The following is a 21,839-nucleotide window of genomic DNA, read 5'->3' as shown; positions in this document are numbered from 1 at the left end:
CAACTTTTGCTTTTTCTTTAAACTTCATAATTAAAAATCAGATGATTACGATTTAGATTAATATCTCACTCTACTGTAATTCACATTTTTCAGTAAATACTGGGGTCTACAGATACAGAACAGCACTTAGCATTTCTGTCTTATTCTATTATTTTTAGAGGTCGGGGGGGGGGAGAACCCAACAGTTACTACTACTTACGGTCCGATGGTGTACCCATTGACTGTGTCCATATTCCAAAGTTCCTCCTAACTCCCGAGTAAGCTGACTTGTGTCGATGTAACCATGTAAGTCAGACACTGAATTTAACATGATGATCTGCACCAGAAAGAAAAAAAAAAAGGTATAAAGAAAAACTTCCTCCAATCAATCTTGACTCCTGATAAATATAGGGACATGTCCATATAGTTTACTTGGGCATTGGTATGAAAGTGGCTTGCCACTGCCATATTACAGGGTATACTTCTACTTCTAAGTCTAGCTCACTGTCCTGGCATGCCCTGGAGGTCTCCCGTTCAAGACCAAGACATATGTTATCTCTTCCGACTACCATCCCAACAACCAGGTTCAAGCCTGCTTAGCTTTTTCAGTATCAGCCAGTGCTGTAATTTGCTGTGACATCTTCTCTGCCCAAGCAGACACCTAGCAAGGTCATCCCTTTTTATTATTGCAGTTCTGAAATCCACAAGGCCAAAACATAGCAGGACAAACTAGTGGTAAGCACAGGAGATGCGTGGACCTGATTCACACATAGTCTAAACCAGTGTTTCTCAACCTTGGGAACTCTAAGATGTGTGGACTTCAACTCCCAGAATTCCCCAGCCAGCATGGCTGGCTGGGGAATTCTGGGAGTTGAAGTCCACACATCTGAAAGCTGCCAAGGTTGAGAAACACTGATCTAGGTGTTGCCTCCTAGGTACACTGAACAATGAGAAGAGGGAGCATAATCCTTTCCCAACTTTTTCCTGGCCCAACTCCTTTTCTCAGCATTTTTTCTCCTACGTGAGAAAAATAGTTTGTGAGATAATTGTCCTTAGGAAAACTATCATCAGACAAAGTGAGGTGGCAGGGAACAGATTCTGGGAAAGGCAGTCTCTCAACCTATTTCTCCTGTACTGTTTGGCTGTTTCTAACACTGGGCATCAATCATGGCCCCTAAATAAGTCTAATGAATAATCATATCCATCCCAGTGCTAAAATGTCTCTCTTGCTCTTTGAGATGGAATGGGTGAGGGACACTATCTTCACTTCAGGAAGCAAAACATCTTTGACTGGTCTAGTAGGGTAATGGTATGTGGGAATGTCCTTGGGAGAAAGGGGAAGAGCCACAATCAGGGGAATGGTTGGAGAAGAGGCAGCTGAGCCTGCAGCAGGAATGGGGGCATGGCAAACATCTCAGAAGGGATCCTCCCTAGTTTCTTGGGCTGTAAAGGTGAGGGGGAAAGAGATGCACTTTCAAACTTGCAAGACTCTGTTAATGTAACCTTACAACAAAGTAGAATTAGTTCATCTGGGCGTGCTTCCTGTTTGCACTACCCCACGAAGCTGAGAAACAGATGCTAAAGAAAAGTCATGTCTTCCCATAAGATGTGCCATTACTTTGATCATATTACGAGTCCCCTTTGCTGCATGAAAGTTAAAAGCCAACATCATCCCATGTCTTCTGCACTGCCCCACCTGATAAGCTTCATGACTGAGCGTAGATTTGAACTGCAGTCTCCCTAATCCAGTCAAACATACAGTATTTCTTCCACATTACTGAGTAGCCATGTGCCTTTCTTAAAGAGAAGCCAAAATAGGTACTGGTCCCTTCCCCATCAGTAAAGTTCTCAGTGAAGCAGAAAAATGATGAAGGACTTTGAAAAAAATTTGGGGACAAGGTCCAATGCTCTGAGAGCTACTCCAGTTTATTATCAATGCCAACAAAACTAATTACTCAGATTGTTGTTGCAGCTGATCCCAGAAGCACGTGGTCTTATTCTTCATGAATAGTTGATGACTAGGTCTGTTGTCGTAAGATTTTTAAGCAGATCCCATTAAGCTCTGGGGTCCTTGTGTGCATTCTCCAAAATCAAGCGGTAAACTGTATTGTACCATTTCAGCTCCTGCATTGCATGATTGCATATTTAATGATATTGAATATTCCCTGCATATAGAAAATTAGCCCATTGGGGAGTCAGCACTACTAAGACCTTTTCACTGAGATACTTGCGATTATTCTATATACAGGTAGTATTCAAAAATATCACTCATGCTCAACTACGGTTCAACATTTAGTCCCTTAAATTTCTTTTTCTCCACCCAAATTCTTTGTGGCTCTCAAACAGGCATGGCAGATGTTTGCTCAATGGATTATGATTTAGTTCTGCTAGATAGAATGTGAAGAGGAAAGAGAAGGAAAAACATTTGCCGGAGGCTAGAGAGATGCAGAACCACAAGGAGAAAAGTGCTTACCGGTACCTTCATTTTAAAGTCATCGCGATACAGTTTAATGCCGATGTCAGCGATCGCCCTTTGGATGAAACGGGACGGCCGGAGGACAAAGACTAACTGCAAGTTCCCAGGAAACGCTCCCTAAAAAGACAGGAAAAGAGAATGGGAGCCGTTCTGAATCTGTGGTGCTCTGAAATGCCCTTGAGCCCTTTGGAGAAGAGGAAGAGCCCTGAAGGCCAAGTCCATCAACATACCAAAATCACAAGGCTGGGAACCAGAGTGCCAATTTCATTTTATTAGTGCAATTAATCTTATATTAATACAACAGTTTTAACATTTTCTGTTTTGACTCCTAGCCAGTCACCACTTTCAAAACTTAATCAACCACTGTGAGACCAAAGGAATAAGACAGAGATATTTGTTTCTCCCTAAGACCTCTAAGAATTGTAATGAAATTCTGATTTTTAATGTAATAAAAGGAGAAAATGATTTTCTGTTGCCCCAGAGGGTAAGACCAGAGTCAAGGGGTTAAAACTACAAGGAAATAAACTCAGACTAGACTTCAGGAGAAACTTCCTGACTATACAAGCTAACACTAGGTGGAACAGATGAAGTGGTGAGTCTCCTGTGTTGGAGGTCTTCAAACGAAGGCTGGAGGGTCATCTGTTAGAGATGTGCTAGTGGATCACGCACTGATCAGAGGATTGGAACAGACAACCAAAAGAAGAGGGGGGAGGGAGGGGAGAAAAGAGATGGGGAGGGGGGAGATGGAGAAAGAGAGGAAGGTAGGAGAGGGGAGAGAGGAAGATGGAAAGGAGGGAAGGAAAAAGGAGGAGAGGGAGGGAGTTGGGAGAGGGAGATGGGAGAGGGGGAGTTGGAGAGGAGGGAAGGCGAAAGGAGAGAGAGGGAGGTGGGAGAAGGTGGGAGAAGGAGGGAGAGAGAAAAGGGTGGAGGGAGGGAGGAAGCACAGTGGAGAGCTTTGGTGCTGTTTCAGCAAATGGAACTTATTTAGGTCAACCTGCATTTTTATTCTCTCTGCTCTGAGATTCCTAACCATCATATCTGATGTTGCATTACAACTTTACAAAGTAATACACGAAAGATTTCCTGCCTGCTTCCAGGAATCCTCTATTCTATGCACAAGAAAGAGAAAAATATTTCCCACTGTGTCCCTTCCTGTGACTCCCTTGTGTGCGAGTAGTTTATGAACATTTCTCCCATGGCCGGACCCGTTAGTCACATTAGCACTGGCTGTTTCACAAATGCCCTGCTCTTCGCAAATTTATCAGTACTATTAATTAATTTATATCCCACCTTTCTTTGTACAATTCAAGGCAGTATAGATAATGCTTGTATTCCTTATTCCTGGATGATTCCTGGCCAAGAACACATCTTAAAAAGAGATGCAATTTCTGACTGAATCTCAACCAACTAGGAACGGGTTCATACATAGTTTCCAACCATACTATGGTTTGTTCTCCTTAGGTTTAGCAGGCTGTGTGAACCTAACCACGGTGGTTTGCAAACTACTTTACAGCTTAGCATGCTGCCGGATCCAAAGCAAAGATGTTTTATTTTAAAAGCCATGGATACACAAATTTAAGAGCAACGTGGGAACTCAGTCCACAGCTCCTTTTCACCCACAACCCACGAATAACTAACGTGTAAGGGTAAATGCCTGCTTTTCCGTTGAAATGGGGCCTCATCCTGTTTAAAAACGCCCTTCATCCACGTTTTCCCGGGGCCAAACTGGACGAAGCCTGGCCTGCGCGCAGCACCGCTCTCCAGATGCTTTTCTACTTTTATTTCCGCGGACCTTTGCGCCAAGCTCCCAATCGGAGCAGGTCATTTGCAGAGGAAGAGAGCAACCGACCCTTCCCCAGCGGCTTTTCCTGGCTCCAGAGAGAAAAGTCCGCGGGCCCCATCTCGCTTCCCCTTCGGGGGACGCAGCGGCTCGTGCACGCGCGGAGTCGTGCGAATCCGGCCAGCAGCGGGACGGGGACGGATTCAGCACCCCTCCCTCCCTCCCCCCCCCCGCTGCCGTGCAATCCAACGCCGGGCTGGACGGCGGGGTTGCCGTAAGGAAAGATGGCAGAAGACGCCCCCCCCCCCGTTCCGAAATCTGTAAAATGCATCCATGCTGCAACCCCCCGTTTCTCCCGAGGCAGGCTGCCGCGGCCCTGTGCAGAAATGCGGGTTTATGCGGGAGAGTCAGGCGGCGCCCGCACTTCGGCCTCACCAGCCGCCGCTGCTCCTCAGCGTGCAACAGGGGCGCGCATCTGGAGGGCCGGGAAAGAGGTTTGCCGCAGGAGTTTGCCCGGAGCCACGAGGGGCAGAAAGCGGCGGGCCGCCGCGAGCACTTACCGCGATCCGGGTGAGCGATGCCTTGACCGCGCTCCATTTGTCCCGCCGTCGGTCGATGATGATGATGAAGCCGATACTGGCAGCCTCCAGACTGCAAAATAACCAGAGCGGGTGTTGGGGGGTGCAGAGAGGCAGCCCCGGTCGCTCCCGGCTGCGTGACTGCAGCGAAATCCCCGGGCCGAGCGGGGGACCCGGAGCCGCGCGCCGGGGGGCGGCCAGAGGCAGGCCACGCTTCCTCTCTCGCATCAGGTCTGCTTTTTTGCAGAACGCGGATCCGTTAACCCGCTAGATCGCTTCTGCTGGATTGCAGCCTTTTCCCCAAAGGAGAGCAGCGGGACGACTCTGGGATCGCTTACAGATCTCAAGCTTGCAAAGGCAAATCCCGGGGGCCCGGGGAAAGCCGGAGGCCCGGGGCGGACACCCTTTTTCTAAAATACGCGGTCCGGGAGCAGAAGCACCCTGTCCATATATCTCTGGGATGCCCGCGCCTCTGTTTAAAAGTCACCCGCACGTTCAGAGACAGGTAAGGAAGAAACAGCTTCTGAGGATCCATGGAGTGCATTCTCCTTTTCAATGAATGACTGCAGGATTAGCAAGCTGGGCTTTCTTTCTGTGCTAACAGTGCCACAAGGACCAGGGCCTAACCCTGGGACCTCTTTTTCAAGACCCCCACTCCTGCATTTGGAGGAGACCCCCTCCTTTTTTTATGAAGCATGGGACAGAGAAATAAAACATGGAAAGTCTCCCTCCCATCCTGTTCTTGGTACTTTTAATGAGGATGGTTGTTTTTACTTACTGGCAACAGAGTAGGACAACTAGGAACTCAGAGATGTAATTTGGGAGCTAAAACAACAACAAAAGTTTCTTAGACCTTTGTCTTGATGTTCGAGGGGGTCTGCCTTTTGGGGGGGGCATTGGTGGTCCGAAGGCATTTTCAGAAATGAGAAGGAGGGGGCAATTTTCTCTTTGCTTTGCAACATGCCACAAGTTCACCCTTTTGAATTTTTTGGAAAATGTAAATGTAAAAATTTAAGTGGCAAACAGAACTAGGGAGGTGAGAAGGATTGCCCTGGTTCCCCAGCAGAAGCCCCATTCTGGTTCCCCAGCAACTGGGACTCAGAGTCATGGAATCATAAAATAGAAGGAGATTTGAGTGATTCACTGGAGATGATCTAATCCAGTGTTTCTCAACCTTGGCAACTTTAAGATGGGTGGACTTCAACTCCCAGGATTCCCTATGCTTTAAGATGGGTGGTCTTCAACTCCCAGAATTCCCCAGCCAGCACGCTTTAAGATGGGTGGGCTTGAATTTGAAGTCCACTCAACTTAAAGTTGCCAAGGTTGAGAAACATGATCTAATCTATGTTTTGCTTGGTTAGTGTGTGAACCTTATTTAGTTTCGTGTGGCACAGCACATTGGGTGAATCCAGGTCATCTAATTTGTTCAAGGTTCCCTATATTGTACAAACCGAGAAAATGGGCTATTCAGTAACCAGGTTAAACATATTGTATGAACATGGCCTCTGCCTTTGCTCCTGGTCTAATGACTAGCAGTTTCCATCACCATCTAACAGATCAATAGTCACTTTTTTGCTGAATTTCACAATAGGAAAGATTTTGTTGGCTGTTAAGGTTTTAATCAGACATCTGCCGTGCACTTGCATGGCAAAAACACAATTCTGCATTACCGTGCAGAAGAGCTGGCGATCCTACACTTTATTGTCTTGTGAGAAGGATGTTTTAAAGCACTAGTTTTAGAAATCAGGCGGAAAGATTGTAAGGTGAGTAACAGATCTAGAGCAATGTTTGGCATAGAAAATAAATATTTATAAGCCAAGGATGTTTTCCTGTTTGCATTGAGTGCAGCAAGAATGGGCACAGGTCCTTGGAACAAAGAGGTGTTTTCTTCCCAGTAGATGCAAAGACATGTGCACAAAACGATAGAGTTGGATGGGGGCCATTTAAGCCATTACATTCAACCCCCAAATTAAAGCATCCTCAACTGATGGCTGTCCAGCCTCTGCTTTAACACCTCCAGCAAAGGGGAGACCACCACCTCCCCAAGTAGCTGATTCCACTGTTACGGCTCCCACAGCCAGATAGTTTTCCTAACCTTCAATAAGAACCTTCCTTCGGTAAGTTAAATCCATTATTCCACATCCTACACTCTGGAACGAGAGAGAAACAGGCCTTCTATGATGTGCTTTCAGTACTCAAGGTGTGCTTTGAGCAAGGAGAGTACCATGGAAAAATTAATTCCCATGATTTGGAGTGCATACTTCCACTGATGCAGCCTAAAAACCGCATTTGCCCTTTCTGCAGCCACATCACACCGCGGGCTGCAAAGGCGACCACAGAGGGGCCAATGATGAAAGCATGCTGCCCTTCTGACCCAAGCTCCACACCTTTTGCACGTGCATCATGACACTGCACCTGCATGTGAAAGGCGTGGAGGTTGCATCATTTTGACAAACGCTTCTGATCCTGTGGATATTTCTGGCTACCTCACAGGGGCTGCACATTCCACTGAAACTGTTGGGCCTATAGCTTGTCTCTAACCATGTTTACATGGCAGTCTGTCTCCCGGGTACATTTGCTGGATAGCAATGAGTCTTGGATCAAAGCTGATGTGGTAAGAGATATCAATAATCCAGCCGTATCTATAAAGTAAGATTTCAAGGGAGGAAGAAAGAGATCGGGATCCTGCAGGGCAGTTGATGGGTGATGTAGATATTCAGTTAACGAATCTGCTGCAAGGGCCTATTTTGCTAATTAAATCTACATGGAAAACATACAATTATCATCACAAGAATTATATGCTATAGGCTGCAGGACAAATACCAACTGCAGCAATAAGAATAATAGTTTATTAAACTTGTAGGTGGAGCAGGATTTTAATTAAATGGATACCAGACCATTGCTGAGGTTCTGATCTGATTAAGGATAGGAAGGGACTCGACTGAATCTCTTAGGAAAAAGGAAGTTAAAAATATAATACACCCACATATCCATATATATGTATATACACACTTTTTTTTTTCAAACAAAATTTTTAAACATTTGCTTTAATCTGCAGTAGAAAACAGTTTTTTAAAAAAGATATTGTGCACATAAATGTAGGAGTATTTTATTCACTTTAAGGTCATGAGAAAAGGAAATAATTTTCTACACCAAGTTTTCTAAGGATCTGGAACTATAATTTTAAGGTATGTTGGAGGCTGAAGTGCATGTATGTTCCTGAGAACAAGAATCTGATCTGAGCAATGATTAGTGAGCCAGGTTATGTAATAGGAAAAAGATTTATTTGCAGGAAATTCATTATAGAGATAGGCAAAGTCTAGCACCTACTTCCTACCAGGAGGAGGGTCAGAGAGCATGTGCTCTGTGGGTATGTTCCTGAGGAAAAAAAGGGAAACGATCTAAGATTAGTAATACTGTATCTTAGACTAAAAAACCGGAAAAGTGAGAGAAAGAGAGAGTACACAGTAAGTCATTAATCATCTACACTTCCCCTTTGTGGTGAGCAGATCATAAATTGCTACACAATCAGGGGTACAGATGCCATACTTTCTACAAGGAAACATTAAATTTTCCAACTTTAATGTTGGCAACTGCAGAGCTTAGAAGAGTTCTTTATTTTTATTTTATTTTATTTTATATACTTTATCCCACTTTTCGACTAAGTCATTGTTCTGCATCAGGTTTCCTGTTAACCTAAAGGAAGACACATCCTGAAATTTGAACTCTTATTGAGTAAAGTAGGCCAGGATTTTGCTGAGTTTCTTTTAGTACTGGCATCAGCATTTAAAGTAAGAGTAGAACAAGTTGAACGCCAGTCTTTGTAAGCCCTACTAACAATCCGGGCACAAAATCAGGAGGAAGAGAAGGAGACGGAGAGGAAGACCATCACCCATTCACAAATATTGGGATACTGGTAGTCAAGTACCACCTTTCAGTTCTGAAAGAAGTGAGAAATAGAAAGTGAAGGAAATGACAAGCACACATCACAGCCTGCCAAGCACTCCAGTAATGGATATTCACATTAAAACCTCTCACACAGAGGTTGGGGAGTATCTGGATCACCATATCAGCTTGTGAGGCATCCAATAGAGCCTCTTCCACAAAGCTCTCCCTCCTGGAATTAACCAGAGGGTGTAACCAATGAATTTGGAGGAGCATAAGTTGGACTCTGTTCCCACCCTTGCTCTAGAGGTCACAATGCTGAATTACACATTTATGAAATCCGAGAGTTAACTATAACTCTAAATAATCATCTGTTGGTAGAAATCTATACTCTTGGCCATGCCCCACTTGCACCTAACCAGAGCATAAGCATGCCTTGGCAGTATCTTTTTTCTGTGGTGTCCCCAGGACATTGCCTTCAACTTGTCCTCACCCCATGAGTAAGGTTTAAATCATCATTAGCTATGCTGATACTCAAGTCATATTTTCCTCCTCAAATTAGCATCATCCATGGTCAGACTCAATGGGATCTTCTATGCTTTGTCACCCATTGCCTTCTAAGAAAATCAGGGCAGTGGCAGCCACCAGAAACAGGCAGTCAAAACAGAATAGGGACAGTTGTTATGTGCAGTGGGGACAGCTAATTTTATACTGGAATAGTTTTCCATTGACTCAGATGGAGGGCAAGACAACTAAGTACTGAAAAAGATACTTAGAGGAAGAGCTATATATGGTTGTATCTGATGCACAAAACGACTTTTCGCACACCTAGTTTGCCCCGATCAGTTCCACGTGATTGTGCTTTCACAATGCCAGAGCTCTTCATTTGAACTTCCTGGCCCATCTGCAGCACAGGAAGAAATATTGTGTAAATACTTTTGGACTGTTAAACATGGAGTTCAGCAGGATGTTGGGGAGAACTCTCAGTTCATCCCACTCTTCCCCCAGAGGTGCCTGGGTGGGAGGTAGCAAATAACATATGTAGCATCATGCTCTGCCTCTTTTGTATATATAATATATTATAATGTCCCACGCACATATAAAAAGGGTAGCTCTTGAGTTGGAGCAGTACAATGCTGCTTTTATCATTTTGATGAAAACTTCAGGTCACCTCTGCTTACTCCCTGCTGAAGTCCAGACACCAGAGAAGCTTCAGATCTTGTGGTCGCCTCTGCTTACTCTCTGCTTCTAAAACTGAGTAGCAGCTGGTTTGTTATTTTGTTTTTAATTCTTTTTATGCCACTGTAGCACCCAAGTAGCCTCATACCAGGACTTCAATACAGCAAACATGTGGCTTGCAACTAGTGATCGGCTATGTATTAATTTACCTCTCTGAATAAATCAGATAGGGAGAGGACCCAGAGGATAGGTTGGAGAAAGGATGCTGATTTCTGTACTCCTCTATTGATCCACTAGTGGGAGCCTTATCAGCTCATAGGATGTACTGAGCAAAGATGAGAATCCTTGGAGGAAGGTGGAAAAAGGTTGGTGACAGATTAGTTGAGAGGTTGTATTGAAGGTCCTTATCCCCTTTTCCCATAATGATACAATAGTCCTAGCTCTTCCAGCTGCATCCAATGATGTAAATATGAGAGAAGGACAACAATAATTATTGGAGCTATTCAACAATAGAACTGATAATCACAGCAGGTGGTGGACTCTCCTTTGCTGGAGGTGTCCGGCTGGTTAGAGATGATGTAGTAGAGTCTTGCCCTAGCAGGAGGGTGGACTAGATGATCTTGAAGGTCCTTTCCAACTCTTACTTTCTATGATACAATGAAGGAGGAAGGCCCAAACACAGCAGAAATATTCAAAGTGAAGATAATGTGGTTGGCATAATGTTTAACTACTCTGATGAAAATTACTTAAGGTACTGTAGCTTCTGTAACATGGTAAGAACTGAAAAGATAACCCTGAAGTACATTCTCAAATATCAATGCCATAATAATAGAGATGACTCTAAATTCATTAGAATGTAACTCAGGGGTTCTTAACCTGGGGTCCCTGGTTCCCTTGGGGGTCTGTGGATAGATTTCAGGGGGTCTGTGAAGTTGAATGGGGGGAAAATTACAGTTTTATTTTCATTAACTTCTAACTGAAATTTAGCTTTTTATTCAATAATTAACATAAACAACGAAGTACTTTTTAGCTTCTAGACTCCAAAAATATTGAACTTCAGTAAATCTATCTAAAATTATTATACTATAAAAAATAAAATCAGAATACATTTTTTAAAATTAATTTATGCATTTAAATACACTTTTCTGAGAAGGGGTCTATAGGTTTCACCAGAGGATTTCATTGCACGAAAAGGTCCAACTCAATCACGCCCACATTTTGAATGTACAAACTCCCAAACAAATGTTTTAGTAGACGATCACACTCAATTTTACTGAAGTCCGGATGACAACATATAGCTTTCATTTCCGCTTGTGTAAGTAAGCACAGTATACTGAGATTGATATAGAAATACCATCTTCAATCTAAATTATTCAGATTAGTGGTTCTGTTTTCATAAATAAGATGGGCAGGCTTTATCCATAATTATATATCTATAACTTATTAATGGAGGACCCAAGAGATGAATGGCATGTGGAAATTATAAGTAAGATTCAACCCAAGCCTGGACCAACCAGGTTATGTGGCTGCCAACAAATCTTGAGAGGATATGCATCCGAGGGAGAGGGGTATCAAAGACGGAATATTCCAAAATTTGGGATAGCATATTTTGTATTTAGGCTTGCCTGGGGGCAGAGGGGGGGAAATAAGTAAAATAATTTAAGTTCAGAAACCAAATCAAAGCTTGCAGTTGTTCAAGACTTACCTGGGAATGCTAGTTAAATAGGTCACAACATTCAGAAAATCCTCATCGGGGATCTCACTGAAACCTGCGTATTCAGGGAACGTAATGATGGGAGCCCCATCTTTCCCTCTTCCTCCTGCAAGAGAAATTGGTTCTCAGCAGGCAAAAAACCCCCAAAAAAACATCGATAAGAGAAAGTCCTCACTTTGCATGGTGCTTTGTGGAGAATCGTCCATACAGTTCCTGTTAGAATTTGGGTAGCTATTTGATTTTTTCTTATTCCTGCAATCACAGTCATTGCTCATTGTTTCAGCAACACCTGTATTCACTGTTTTCATTTATATTATTTCCATTCCAACTTAAATGCATTATAAGCGTTTGGATTCCAAACAAAGGATGCCAACAACGGAGCTAGATAGATAGGATCAGCTAGAAAACTCATAGCCAGTAAGACACTGTCAAAATGTGTTGTGTGTAAGCCAAAGAATTTACTAGAAGTTACAAAGACTTACAACATAAACAGACTTTGGGGTTGCTGTGATGACCTCTGGCCTGTGCTCCAAGAAAAGCCCTCCCCTGCAATGTGAGTGATTGTGGGTGAGCATCGATAGGAAACACGACTAACCTGTTTCTAAAATAGAGTTGTCGTGATGTTAGGTCTTGGTTTCAGGGCACAGTTATGCAACATCCCTCTTTAATGATCCTGCAGTGCAGAGCCGATGACTCTGGTGTTTATAGGAGAGTCAAGTCAGCTCAGCAAAGTTGTGGCGGACTTTGCGCAGAACAGTTCTGTACCGAACGGTTGCCTAAAACTGCTGCTATTCCAGCCTTCCCCAGCTGGCAGGGTTCAGGTGGGTTGTGTCTTTTAAGTCACACTGATGGGGAATTACAGGAAATGAAGCCCAACACATACGCATAGGACTAAGTTGGGCTGTCAAGAAAACCAACCAACGGATCTTCAAACAAATCAGCCTGGAGTTCTCATTTGAGGCACAAAGACCAGACTCAAATTATCATACTTTGATTACCTTATGCAAAGACCCGGCTCTCTGGAGAAAGCTCTGATGCTAGAAAAGGTGGAAGGGAAGAGAAGATGAGGACAACCAGCAGCCAGGCGGAGGGACTCAGCTGCAGTGGGATGGGGGTGCTGCTGGAAGACCTGAAGGACCAGGTTAGGGACAGATTGTCATGGAGAAAATTTATAATATGGTTGCTAAGACTGTATTATAAGGCACCTAATCAATCAAGTTGGGCTGTGCATAAACAGCTTTAACAGCTGTTTTTTTCTACCAGGGATTACTTTCAAATTGAAAATTTCCATGGGAATGTGGAGCTCTTTAGCAGCATTCGGGACTCTTATCAAACTACAGTCCCTGGGGTTTTTTGAGGGATGTCATGATAATCTAATCTATATGATGTATATGGTTGTATTTAGATAGATGGTGTATAAATGTAGATATACACGGACAAAGCAATCTACTTTTGCTGGCAGTATGGAAGCATATTAAGGATCAAAGCTATTCTGTCTGGATGCCTCCAGGCCAGATTTTTAACCTATAATCACCCTCCTTTGTTCAGGGTTCATGAAATCTTCTCGTTTTCCCAACATTTTTGCCTTTTCTTCTGCCTCAAAGAACATTTGTTAGCAGAAGGACGTTGAAATAACCACACATTTGGATTGATACCTCCAAGAGCCTTCGATCTGGAAGTAACCCTCATCTGTGTGATCTTCCAGACAGATAATATGATCATATTCATATAATAGCTTGACGCTTTTCTTGCAAGGAAGTGTTTTTTATACAGGAAAAAAGAAAAGAAAAAGAAAAAAAGAGGGGGCACTACTGACACCTTGTGGACAGGATTGGCAATGCAATAAAGGGGAAAAAAGGTTGGGCTGGATTTTGGGGAGCGAACTTGGCAAAAATAGCAGCAGCTGGTACGGTACATAGTCCTGGGTTGGTGCATGGAACAAAAGAAGACGGTATGGTTTGTATTCTTGTTTTTGTAGGAGTGAGAGATCAGCATTTCTAATTCAACGCTTGATCTCTTCCTTTTTTGTATATATTTTAATCTCAGGAGGGCCAGAGAGTGAAGAATTAAGGGCTTCTTAGTTTATTGTGGAAATGGTAACCTAAGACTGCACATCTATGGTTCTCGGGGATGTTATTAAATATAAAATGAGATTTTATCCGCAGATGATGGAACTTAATTCCGATTACAAATGGGCCAGGTCGAGGTGTGCTTGGAAAAAAAAGGAGGGGCATTCATCTTTTTCCAATTCCCTGTCTCTCTCTCTCTTTTTCAGCAATCTCTGTTCATCTACAGTCCAAGATTTGAATTACACATTTTGCAAGTTCGAATCAACTGGTTGGCTGGACGTTTGCCACATTGATAAGGGTGAAAGCACATGATCAGATATAATACTCTGTGCCAGTTTTTCTCAACTGTGGCAACTTTAAGATATGTGGACTTCAACTCCCAGGATTCCCCAGCCAGCATGGCTGGCTGGGGAACTCTGGGAGTTGAAGTCCACATATCTTAAAGTTGCTAAGGTTGAGAAACACTGCTCTATACAGCCTCCTGCTATTAATTCTAGTGTTAGGAAGGAGGCTTTTTTCAGTCTGTCTCGTTTTTCAGTTTTGTTTGGTTGACCTAGGCTTTGGGGAAGGCCGATTTCAGAACAGCCAACCAGGCTTCAGCCCCAGTTACTAATGCCTTACAGGGTTTTTCCCTATAGGGCTGAAGACTGAGGGTCAGCGGGAGAGAGAAGCAAGAAGCAAATAAATAGATTGCATGGGCAAGGTTATACCCAGCCCAAGAGATTAAATAAGGGCCTCTCCAGAGCATCCTTTTTTTTGACGTTTCAAATTGGAAACCCAATGCAGCAGCGTCCATTAGGAGTGATGATGTCAGAACAACACCCTGAGCGGTAGGACACAGTCACAGAAATACAGCGAACGCTGGACTCGAAGACTCAAGTGTGTAATTCAAATCCCTGGTGCAACTGTGATATTTTTGGTGCTGTCTGAGCTTAGTTGTTCGCTTGCACACATTTTGTTACCCAACCAGATGACACGTAATGGTATGTGGGAATGACCTTGGAAGACAGAGGAAGAGCCGCAGCGTAGACAATGGTCTGATAAATGAAATTTGTGTCCGGAGGAGGAAGGGTGGCGAAAGCGTCTCAGAAGGGATCCTCCCTAGTTTTTGGGAGAGTAAAAATGAGGGATGGGGGGCACTTTCAGGCTTGCAAGATTCTGTTAGCGTAACCTTACAAGAAAGATAGAGCTTGTACTTCTGGGTGGGCTTCTTGTCTGGATTACCCCACAAGGCCAACACATCATCGGTGCACTGACGATGTCATCAAGTTGGGTTATGAAACATCTGCGAGCGAACGACCAAGCTCAGAGGGCACCAAGGACTCCACAGCTCATCCCTCAGCTAGAGAGATGCTCTTCTCTTGGGGCAACTGCATTGAGCCACTCAAGTTGTTGCTGCCACCTACCTTTGCAGAGGCCAATGACCCTAGGAAAATGTGTGTTTTGTCCCTGGCTTTGCCCACCATTCTGTGAATAGGCCAGCTCCATAATGTAAACTCATTTCTGCATCCATCTTGGGCCCCCAGCTTGTGTCTGCCCACCTCAGGGGTTCTAGAGGCAGACCCGTTTCAAAATACAGTCATGGGGGGAGGGAGTGCACCCCATTGAAAAAATTTGACTTTCTCAACATATTTCAATATAAAGATTTTTTTTTAGATTTTTTTATCCCTCCTCTATTATTTTTATAAATAACTCAAGGTGGCAAATATACCTAATACTCCTTCCTTCTTCTATTTTCCCCACCACAACAACCCTGTGAGGGGAGTTGGGCTGAGAGAGGGGGACTGGCCCAGAGTCACCCAGCTGGCTTTCATTCCTAAGGCAGGACTAGAACTCACCGCCTCCTGCTTTCTAGCCTGCGGCCTTCACCGCTAGACCAAACTGGCTCTTCTATTTGATCTTCATGTTAACAGTATTGCTAGATAAAGGGGATATAACAACAAATACCATGCCCCATTTACATTTCGCAGCCCTTCGTGTAATTTAAATAAACATAAGTGCAAATTTCACATGTGGAAAGAGTAAGTACACCCCTACGCTTATCAGTACCTCAAATACCTCAAATGAGAATCAGGTACCCCAGTTCAGGTGCAAATGATTAGAACATCGTTAGAGAGGATCTGGAAGGAATCAGAACAATTTAATCCCCAGACATTTAGTTTGACTTTGTCAGCCCTTGGAGGCAGTCCAGACCAGGAAACCAAAATTATGAATGCTAATACTACTTTTATTATAAGGTTGCAGTAATGGAATCTTGCAAGTCTGAAAGCGCTTCCCCCCCGTCCCCTGCCTCGACCTTCCAGAGAACTCGGGAGGGTCAATTCTGAGATGCTCAGAATTCATCCTGGTCAGGCAGGCACAATTTACATGGGAAAGGAGGAAGGAAATCCAGGCCCTGCGCCATGTAGGACTTTACAGGTGGCAACATCTCACTGAATTGTACTTGGAAGCCAGCTGCTAGCGAACCCAGCTCCTGTCACAAGTTTATAAGAGAATACGGGCAGCCACTTTTGTACCAGGGCAGCCCCAGGTAGAGCAAATTGCAGTAATCTAGCACCCGCACCCCCTCCCCCCCCCCAAGTAGCATGATATGGAAAATGATGCTTCTGAATTGCCCTTTGCCAACCTGGCTAAAATCATTCGCTGAGTGGATTTACCATTCTGTAAAAAAGCAGTTGTCCCCTTTGGGGTTTTCTGAAACTTTTCCGTATCTTTGCTACTGAATGTTTCCCTCTGAGTCTATCTGATATATAAAGAAACTCTGAGTGAACAAATAGTATCCCCGTTTGGAGCCTTTTCATTTATTTCATAGACAAAATTATCTAACGTGCAAAGTGCTGGTGTGAGAAAATAGATTGGGGAACTGGTTGTACCACCTTTAACTTCAATAATTGCAGCCAAACACTTCCTGTATTTGGTGCTCAGTCTCTCATGTGACTGGTAGGAATTTTGCCCATTCCTCCATGGTGAACTATTTCAGGAACCTCTGACTCTTTTCTAGGATGAATTACTCATTTCAGGTCCTGCCACAAGCTTTTTAGAGGGGAGTTAGGTCTGGATCTGACTTGACCATTCTAAAACACTAAATTTGTCTTCATCCATTATCTTGTAGGTTTGCTTATATGTTTGGGATCATTAACTTGTTTCCTGACCTCCTGGTGCTTCATCTTCAGCAGATGGTCTGCTATGCTGTAGAATTCTCCAGTATAAAGCAGCATTTATGGTTCCTTCAATGATGGCTAGTCCTCTATGATACAATGACCTCCTGGTACTTCATCTTCAGCAGATGGTCTGCTATGCTGTAGAATTCTCCAATACAAAGCAGCATTTATGGTTCCTTCAATGATGGCTAGTCCATCTATGATACAATCATCTTTATAACTGTCACCCATTGGTTTCAGGTTCTTATTATGGAATCCACTGTTTAGGTTCTGCCTTGGGAATGACACCCATGTAGCCCGAAAAATTCCACTTTTGACTCATCTGTCCATGGAACATCCCTTCAGAAGTCAGGGGTTTTCTGACAAACTTGAGACAAGTATCAATTCTTTCTTAGTGAGCCAAGGCTTCTGTTTTGCTGTTCCTCCATGAATCTCATTTTTATCCAGTGGTTTTCTGATGGTGGAATTGTGAACACTGTTGAGTCAAGTTGAGAAAGGTTTGCAGAGTACTGAATGTTGGGGTTCCTTATGATTCCTGGATGACTTTATGCTGTATTCTGGGAGTGATTTTGATAGGGCATCCACACTTGGAAGATTCACTGTTGTCCCAAATTTTTTCTACTTCAGGATACATTTCTGACTATGGATCAGTGGAGCCCTAGAGCATTAGCAATGATTTTAACCTTTTCTGGACTGTTTTACAAATTTCTTTTGAACAGGACATGACATGCCTCCAGAATCTATGTGGTGAGAACTTCACTGTGACGAGAGAAGCAAAAAATCTGCGAGAGTTATTCAGGGCAAGGCTGGTCCAAATCAGCCCTGTTTAATGCAATACTCACATAATTACCCCTAGTTACCCCTTTACTTGGAATAACTGACCTAGGGGGTGATTATTTTTTCACACTGGCCACATTGCATTTTGGGTGACTTTGTTTCTGAAATACATGAAACAAGACCAAATGTTGGAGTTATTTGTTCACTTAGACTCTATTCGTTCGGTTGGACCTTCATGAAGCCCTGATAACACCCACTGTCAAAGATATCAAACATTCAGAAAAATCCAAGGGGGGCAAATACTTTTTCAGGGAACCATAGCTGGTAATAGTACCCAAATGTCACAGCAGATAGCAGTATTTAGTCAGCCTTGATTGATCTCCAAGAAGATAAGCAGCATTGAACATGGTTAGGACATGGATGGGAGACCCCTGGGAAATTCTAAATCAATAGGCTAGACTGGGAAATTTTAAAAACTCTTGAAGAAGGAATGGCAAGCTACTTTCAGATTATTACCAAAAAAAACCCCAACATGGACTTGTCCATGAAGTCACCAGAAGTCAAGTTTCACTTGAGGGAGATCCTAGTATCCAAGCATATATTCCATTCATCAAAGTAAATAGGCTCTCCAGTCATTCTGTATCTATTTCAGTTAACAAGAGGAAGGGGTACCCACTAATGATCACTGGAAAATTAATAAGATTCACTACAGGGTTTATTGGGTTGGGTTTATGTAAATCCTTGCAGATTTCTCCATTATCAGAAAACTGCAATTATCTACATCTTTTTAATAGATTCCATAAAAGCTTCATTCATAATTTTGTTTAAAAAGAGACTTAATTTACATTAACAGAAGATAGTAGACTGTGTGACATGCTAATTCCCATGGATTTACTAAAGTGGTTTTGCAAGAGTGGTTCTGTTTTTTGAAAAAGTAGTCTTGAGTTTGGGGAGAAAATGTCTGAATCCAGTGCACTTTAATAAACAGCAGTATGTACTTAAATTGGTCATTCTATCTGCTAGACACACCAAAAGACAGAAAGTAGTAAACAAAATGAGTAATAGCCATATGTCTCATGACTCTCCAGAAATCAGTGAGTGAGAAAATTACCAAGGACTGTCAAAAAATTGCAGACAGAGAAGTGGAAAAGGAATGAGCCCTTATTTGAAAGAAACTAGTCTCTTTCTAGATTTTGACCATTGTGATATTTAATGGCGCATGCATTATAGAGCTGGTGGGAGCTTTGGGGGGAGGTGTTAATGCTTTTCCTATTTGGATGGGGATTAAATGGATCTGTTTTTGCATTTCTGGCTCTGCACCAGAAGGGAACGAAAACCATTTGACTTCTGAAAGTTGATACGGTTGTCTGAATGAAGACAGGACTGCAGTGATATACCCTGTAGTTGGGTACTGGAGGCCAGAATACAGGGTTGGGTGAACATTATCTGCCTATATTCTATCTTGCTTTATGGTTGCTCAGTCTACATCAATGTTTCTCAACCTTGGCAACTTGAAGATGTGTGGACTTCAACTCTCAGAATTCCCCAGCCAGCCATGCTGGCTGGGGAATTCTGCGAGTTGAAGTCCACACATCTTCAAGTTGCCAAGGTTGAGGAACACTGGCCTAAATATTTAGACATTTTGAACAGCTCAGTTTCTCCAGATCTCTCCTTACAAAGATGTTGGGTATGTACAGTTGCTTCTGGAACAGCTTGCTGCTTGAGGAAGATGATGAAGTGGATGAAATAAGAGGAATGCTTTGGAATAACTTATAAAGCATGTCTGGACACACTGCACATCAGAAGGGATGTGAGGAAACTTGCAATTTGGTACCATTAATCTCCCCCACTCTTTGCTTCCAAAAATGCTAAAGTCAGAATATGGCCTGCACCCTTGAAGGCTTAATTTAGGCTCCCTGCCAATTCAGGGGTAAGAAGTGGGGAGAAAATATGAATTCTGTGTTTGAGGAATAGAGTCTGGATTGCAGATTCAAAAAAATGGTTCATTATCCGTTCCTTCCCAGGCCCCCGGGAATATTCTTCTTCCATTAAAACAAAATGGCACCGAGCCGATGTCAAAGATAGGGATTGGCAGAGAGAAGCAAATGTTTAATTTGCAGAAGAATGGTTCTCCTGAATTTATTGGGTGACAGTTCATCTCACCAAGGCCTGGTGTACATGTTGGGATCAATCAGAGAGACAGCTAACACACTAGGCTCTTTTGTACATCATTATGAGCTACCACAGGTTGCTGAATTTTTTAGCCCCAGCTATTAAAAAATAATGCAATCTGTCAAGGCACTGGAAAACTCTCTCAGCGAACACATAATTTCTAACAGCTACATCTCCTTTTTCTAATGTACTACAAGCTTATATTGGTTTCCTATACGGTAGAATTTGCCAAAGAATCCCAGGAATTGTAACTCGGTGAAGGTAAATCGTTTTATTTATTATGAATTTAGTGGATTTTAGCTCACTCAAACAAAATGTTCATCTCTTGAAAGAGCACATCGTCATCATCATTATTAGATTTTTATCCTGCCATTTTTTATATATATAATTCAAGGCAACGAACATGCCTAATACTCCTTCCTCCTCCTATTTTTCCCCACAACAACAACCCTGTGAGGTGGGTTGGGCTGAGAGAGAGGGACTGGCCCAAAGTCACCCAGCCAGCTTTCAGGCCTAAGGCAGGACTAGAACTCAGAGCCTCCTGTTTTCTAGGCCAGCACCTCAGCCAGGATACCAAACCAATTCTGGATCTGAGGCAAACTGCATCAGGGCAGCTAGCCATGATAATGGTACAAAATAAGAAAAAGTAAAAAACTGAATGAAATTAGCATCTACAGGATCTTGCTGCTTTCGTTGAAATGATGAAACAGGCATTGCACGGTTGCATTGCAAACTCTGTCCCACATCACAATGCATGTACAAAAGAGGCAGGGCTTTCATCGCAACAACCTGATGCTGTGCTTGTGATTCTGCCCCCTGCAGATGCTACTAGTTGGCCAAACTGAATTTCTAACTGAAATCAGTCCTGCAGATTTCACCCTTCTTTCTTAAAGAATCCAAGTATATGATACACTCACACTTTTATATGACTGTGTGCGTGTACCAGAGGCCACACTGGGCAGAGACAGGACAAAAATATAAATTAATAAGTACTTTTTTTTTTTTTTGCCTTTGAGTCAATCTTGACCCCTGGCAAGGTTTCAGAAGGGGTTTGCCCTTGCCTTCTTCCTAGGGCTACAAAGAGGGACTGGCCCAAGGTCACCCAACAGGCTTCATGCCTAAGGCCGGACCAGAACTCCTGGTCTCCCAGTCTCCATTAAAGAGATGTCTTTAACCACTGCATCATACTGGTTCTCCTAATAAGTACTAATTTAACTCAATTCCCTCTAAATACGGTATCCCAAAATTAATTGATTGATCCCCATCTGCATAGATCAACAGACTCGCTGTGACACACAAACCACTTACACACACACAAACACACCAGTATAGATACATACACATTCCCCTCTGTCTTTCAGCAAAAAGAAAAGCACAGAGGAGGATGTAAAAAAACAAGATATGGAAGAAGTAATTACACCGAGAAGGGAAAAAAAGAGAAGGGAAAGCAAAGTGGATAGAAAAGAGTTGCTGAGGAAGGGCAGTGAGAATGAAGAAAACACAAAAGGGCAAAGCAGTGTTTAGGAGTTACAGAAAGGGTTAAATTCACCAGGCAAGCAGCCATCCCAAGCAATAGATAATCTTCAAACAGCCACTCCTACCTCCTGCTAATTTCTGTTTCTTCCTCTATCTCACTAGCAAATGTTAGATAACCTGACTCTCTAACGCTAATTCACAAGTAATTAGTTGGAAAAAACATAAGACTAGTCCTGCTGAGTCAGGCCACAGCCCATGTTATTCTGTTGTTTTGTTCTCAGAATGGCCCTTCGGATGCCTCTGGGAAGCTTTTCAGCAGGAGATAAGAGAGTGACATTTCTCCCACCATTGTTCCCTTGCAATTGGTATTGGGAGACAAAGCGGCGCACCCAACTTAGAGGCTACTCGCCCTTGTAGATCTGTCCTAAATGAAGTCAGCGGCCCTCGCCACGTCTTGCAGGAATGAATTCCACAGACTAATTATGCAGAAAGTGAGGAAATGCTTTCTTTTGTCTGTTCTAAATCTTCCAGATGGCCTCATTGGAAGAAGTGAGTTTTACACACCTCAATCTTGTCCCCGATTCCAGTCAGAA

General features: G+C 43.1%; 1 protein-coding gene across 1 annotated transcript in view; it reads right to left on the bottom strand.

The window, feature by feature from the left end:
* The window catches only part of MCF2L2 (MCF.2 cell line derived transforming sequence-like 2), a 216,995-nt gene that overhangs the window by 149,951 nt on the left and 45,205 nt on the right, over nucleotides 1-21,839 (bottom strand). The window contains exons 3-6 of the mRNA XM_088131892.1: nucleotides 11,583-11,697; nucleotides 4,796-4,886; nucleotides 2,453-2,572; nucleotides 200-316 (exon numbers count right to left, since the gene is read on the bottom strand). Of these exons, the coding sequence (XP_087988018.1) occupies nucleotides 200-316; nucleotides 2,453-2,572; nucleotides 4,796-4,886; nucleotides 11,583-11,697 (443 nt within the window). The remainder of the gene's footprint in view (nucleotides 1-199; nucleotides 317-2,452; nucleotides 2,573-4,795; nucleotides 4,887-11,582; nucleotides 11,698-21,839) is intronic.

This window comes from Python bivittatus, unplaced genomic scaffold, assembly GCF_059951505.1.
Source record: "Python bivittatus isolate LINGU-HERP-01145 unplaced genomic scaffold, Pbiv_v1 ctg000980_np1212, whole genome shotgun sequence".
Classification (NCBI taxonomy): domain Eukaryota; kingdom Metazoa; phylum Chordata; class Lepidosauria; order Squamata; family Pythonidae; genus Python; species Python bivittatus.
The sequence above is the reverse complement of the archived record's forward strand: the minus strand, read 5'-3'. Positions and strand labels throughout refer to the sequence as shown.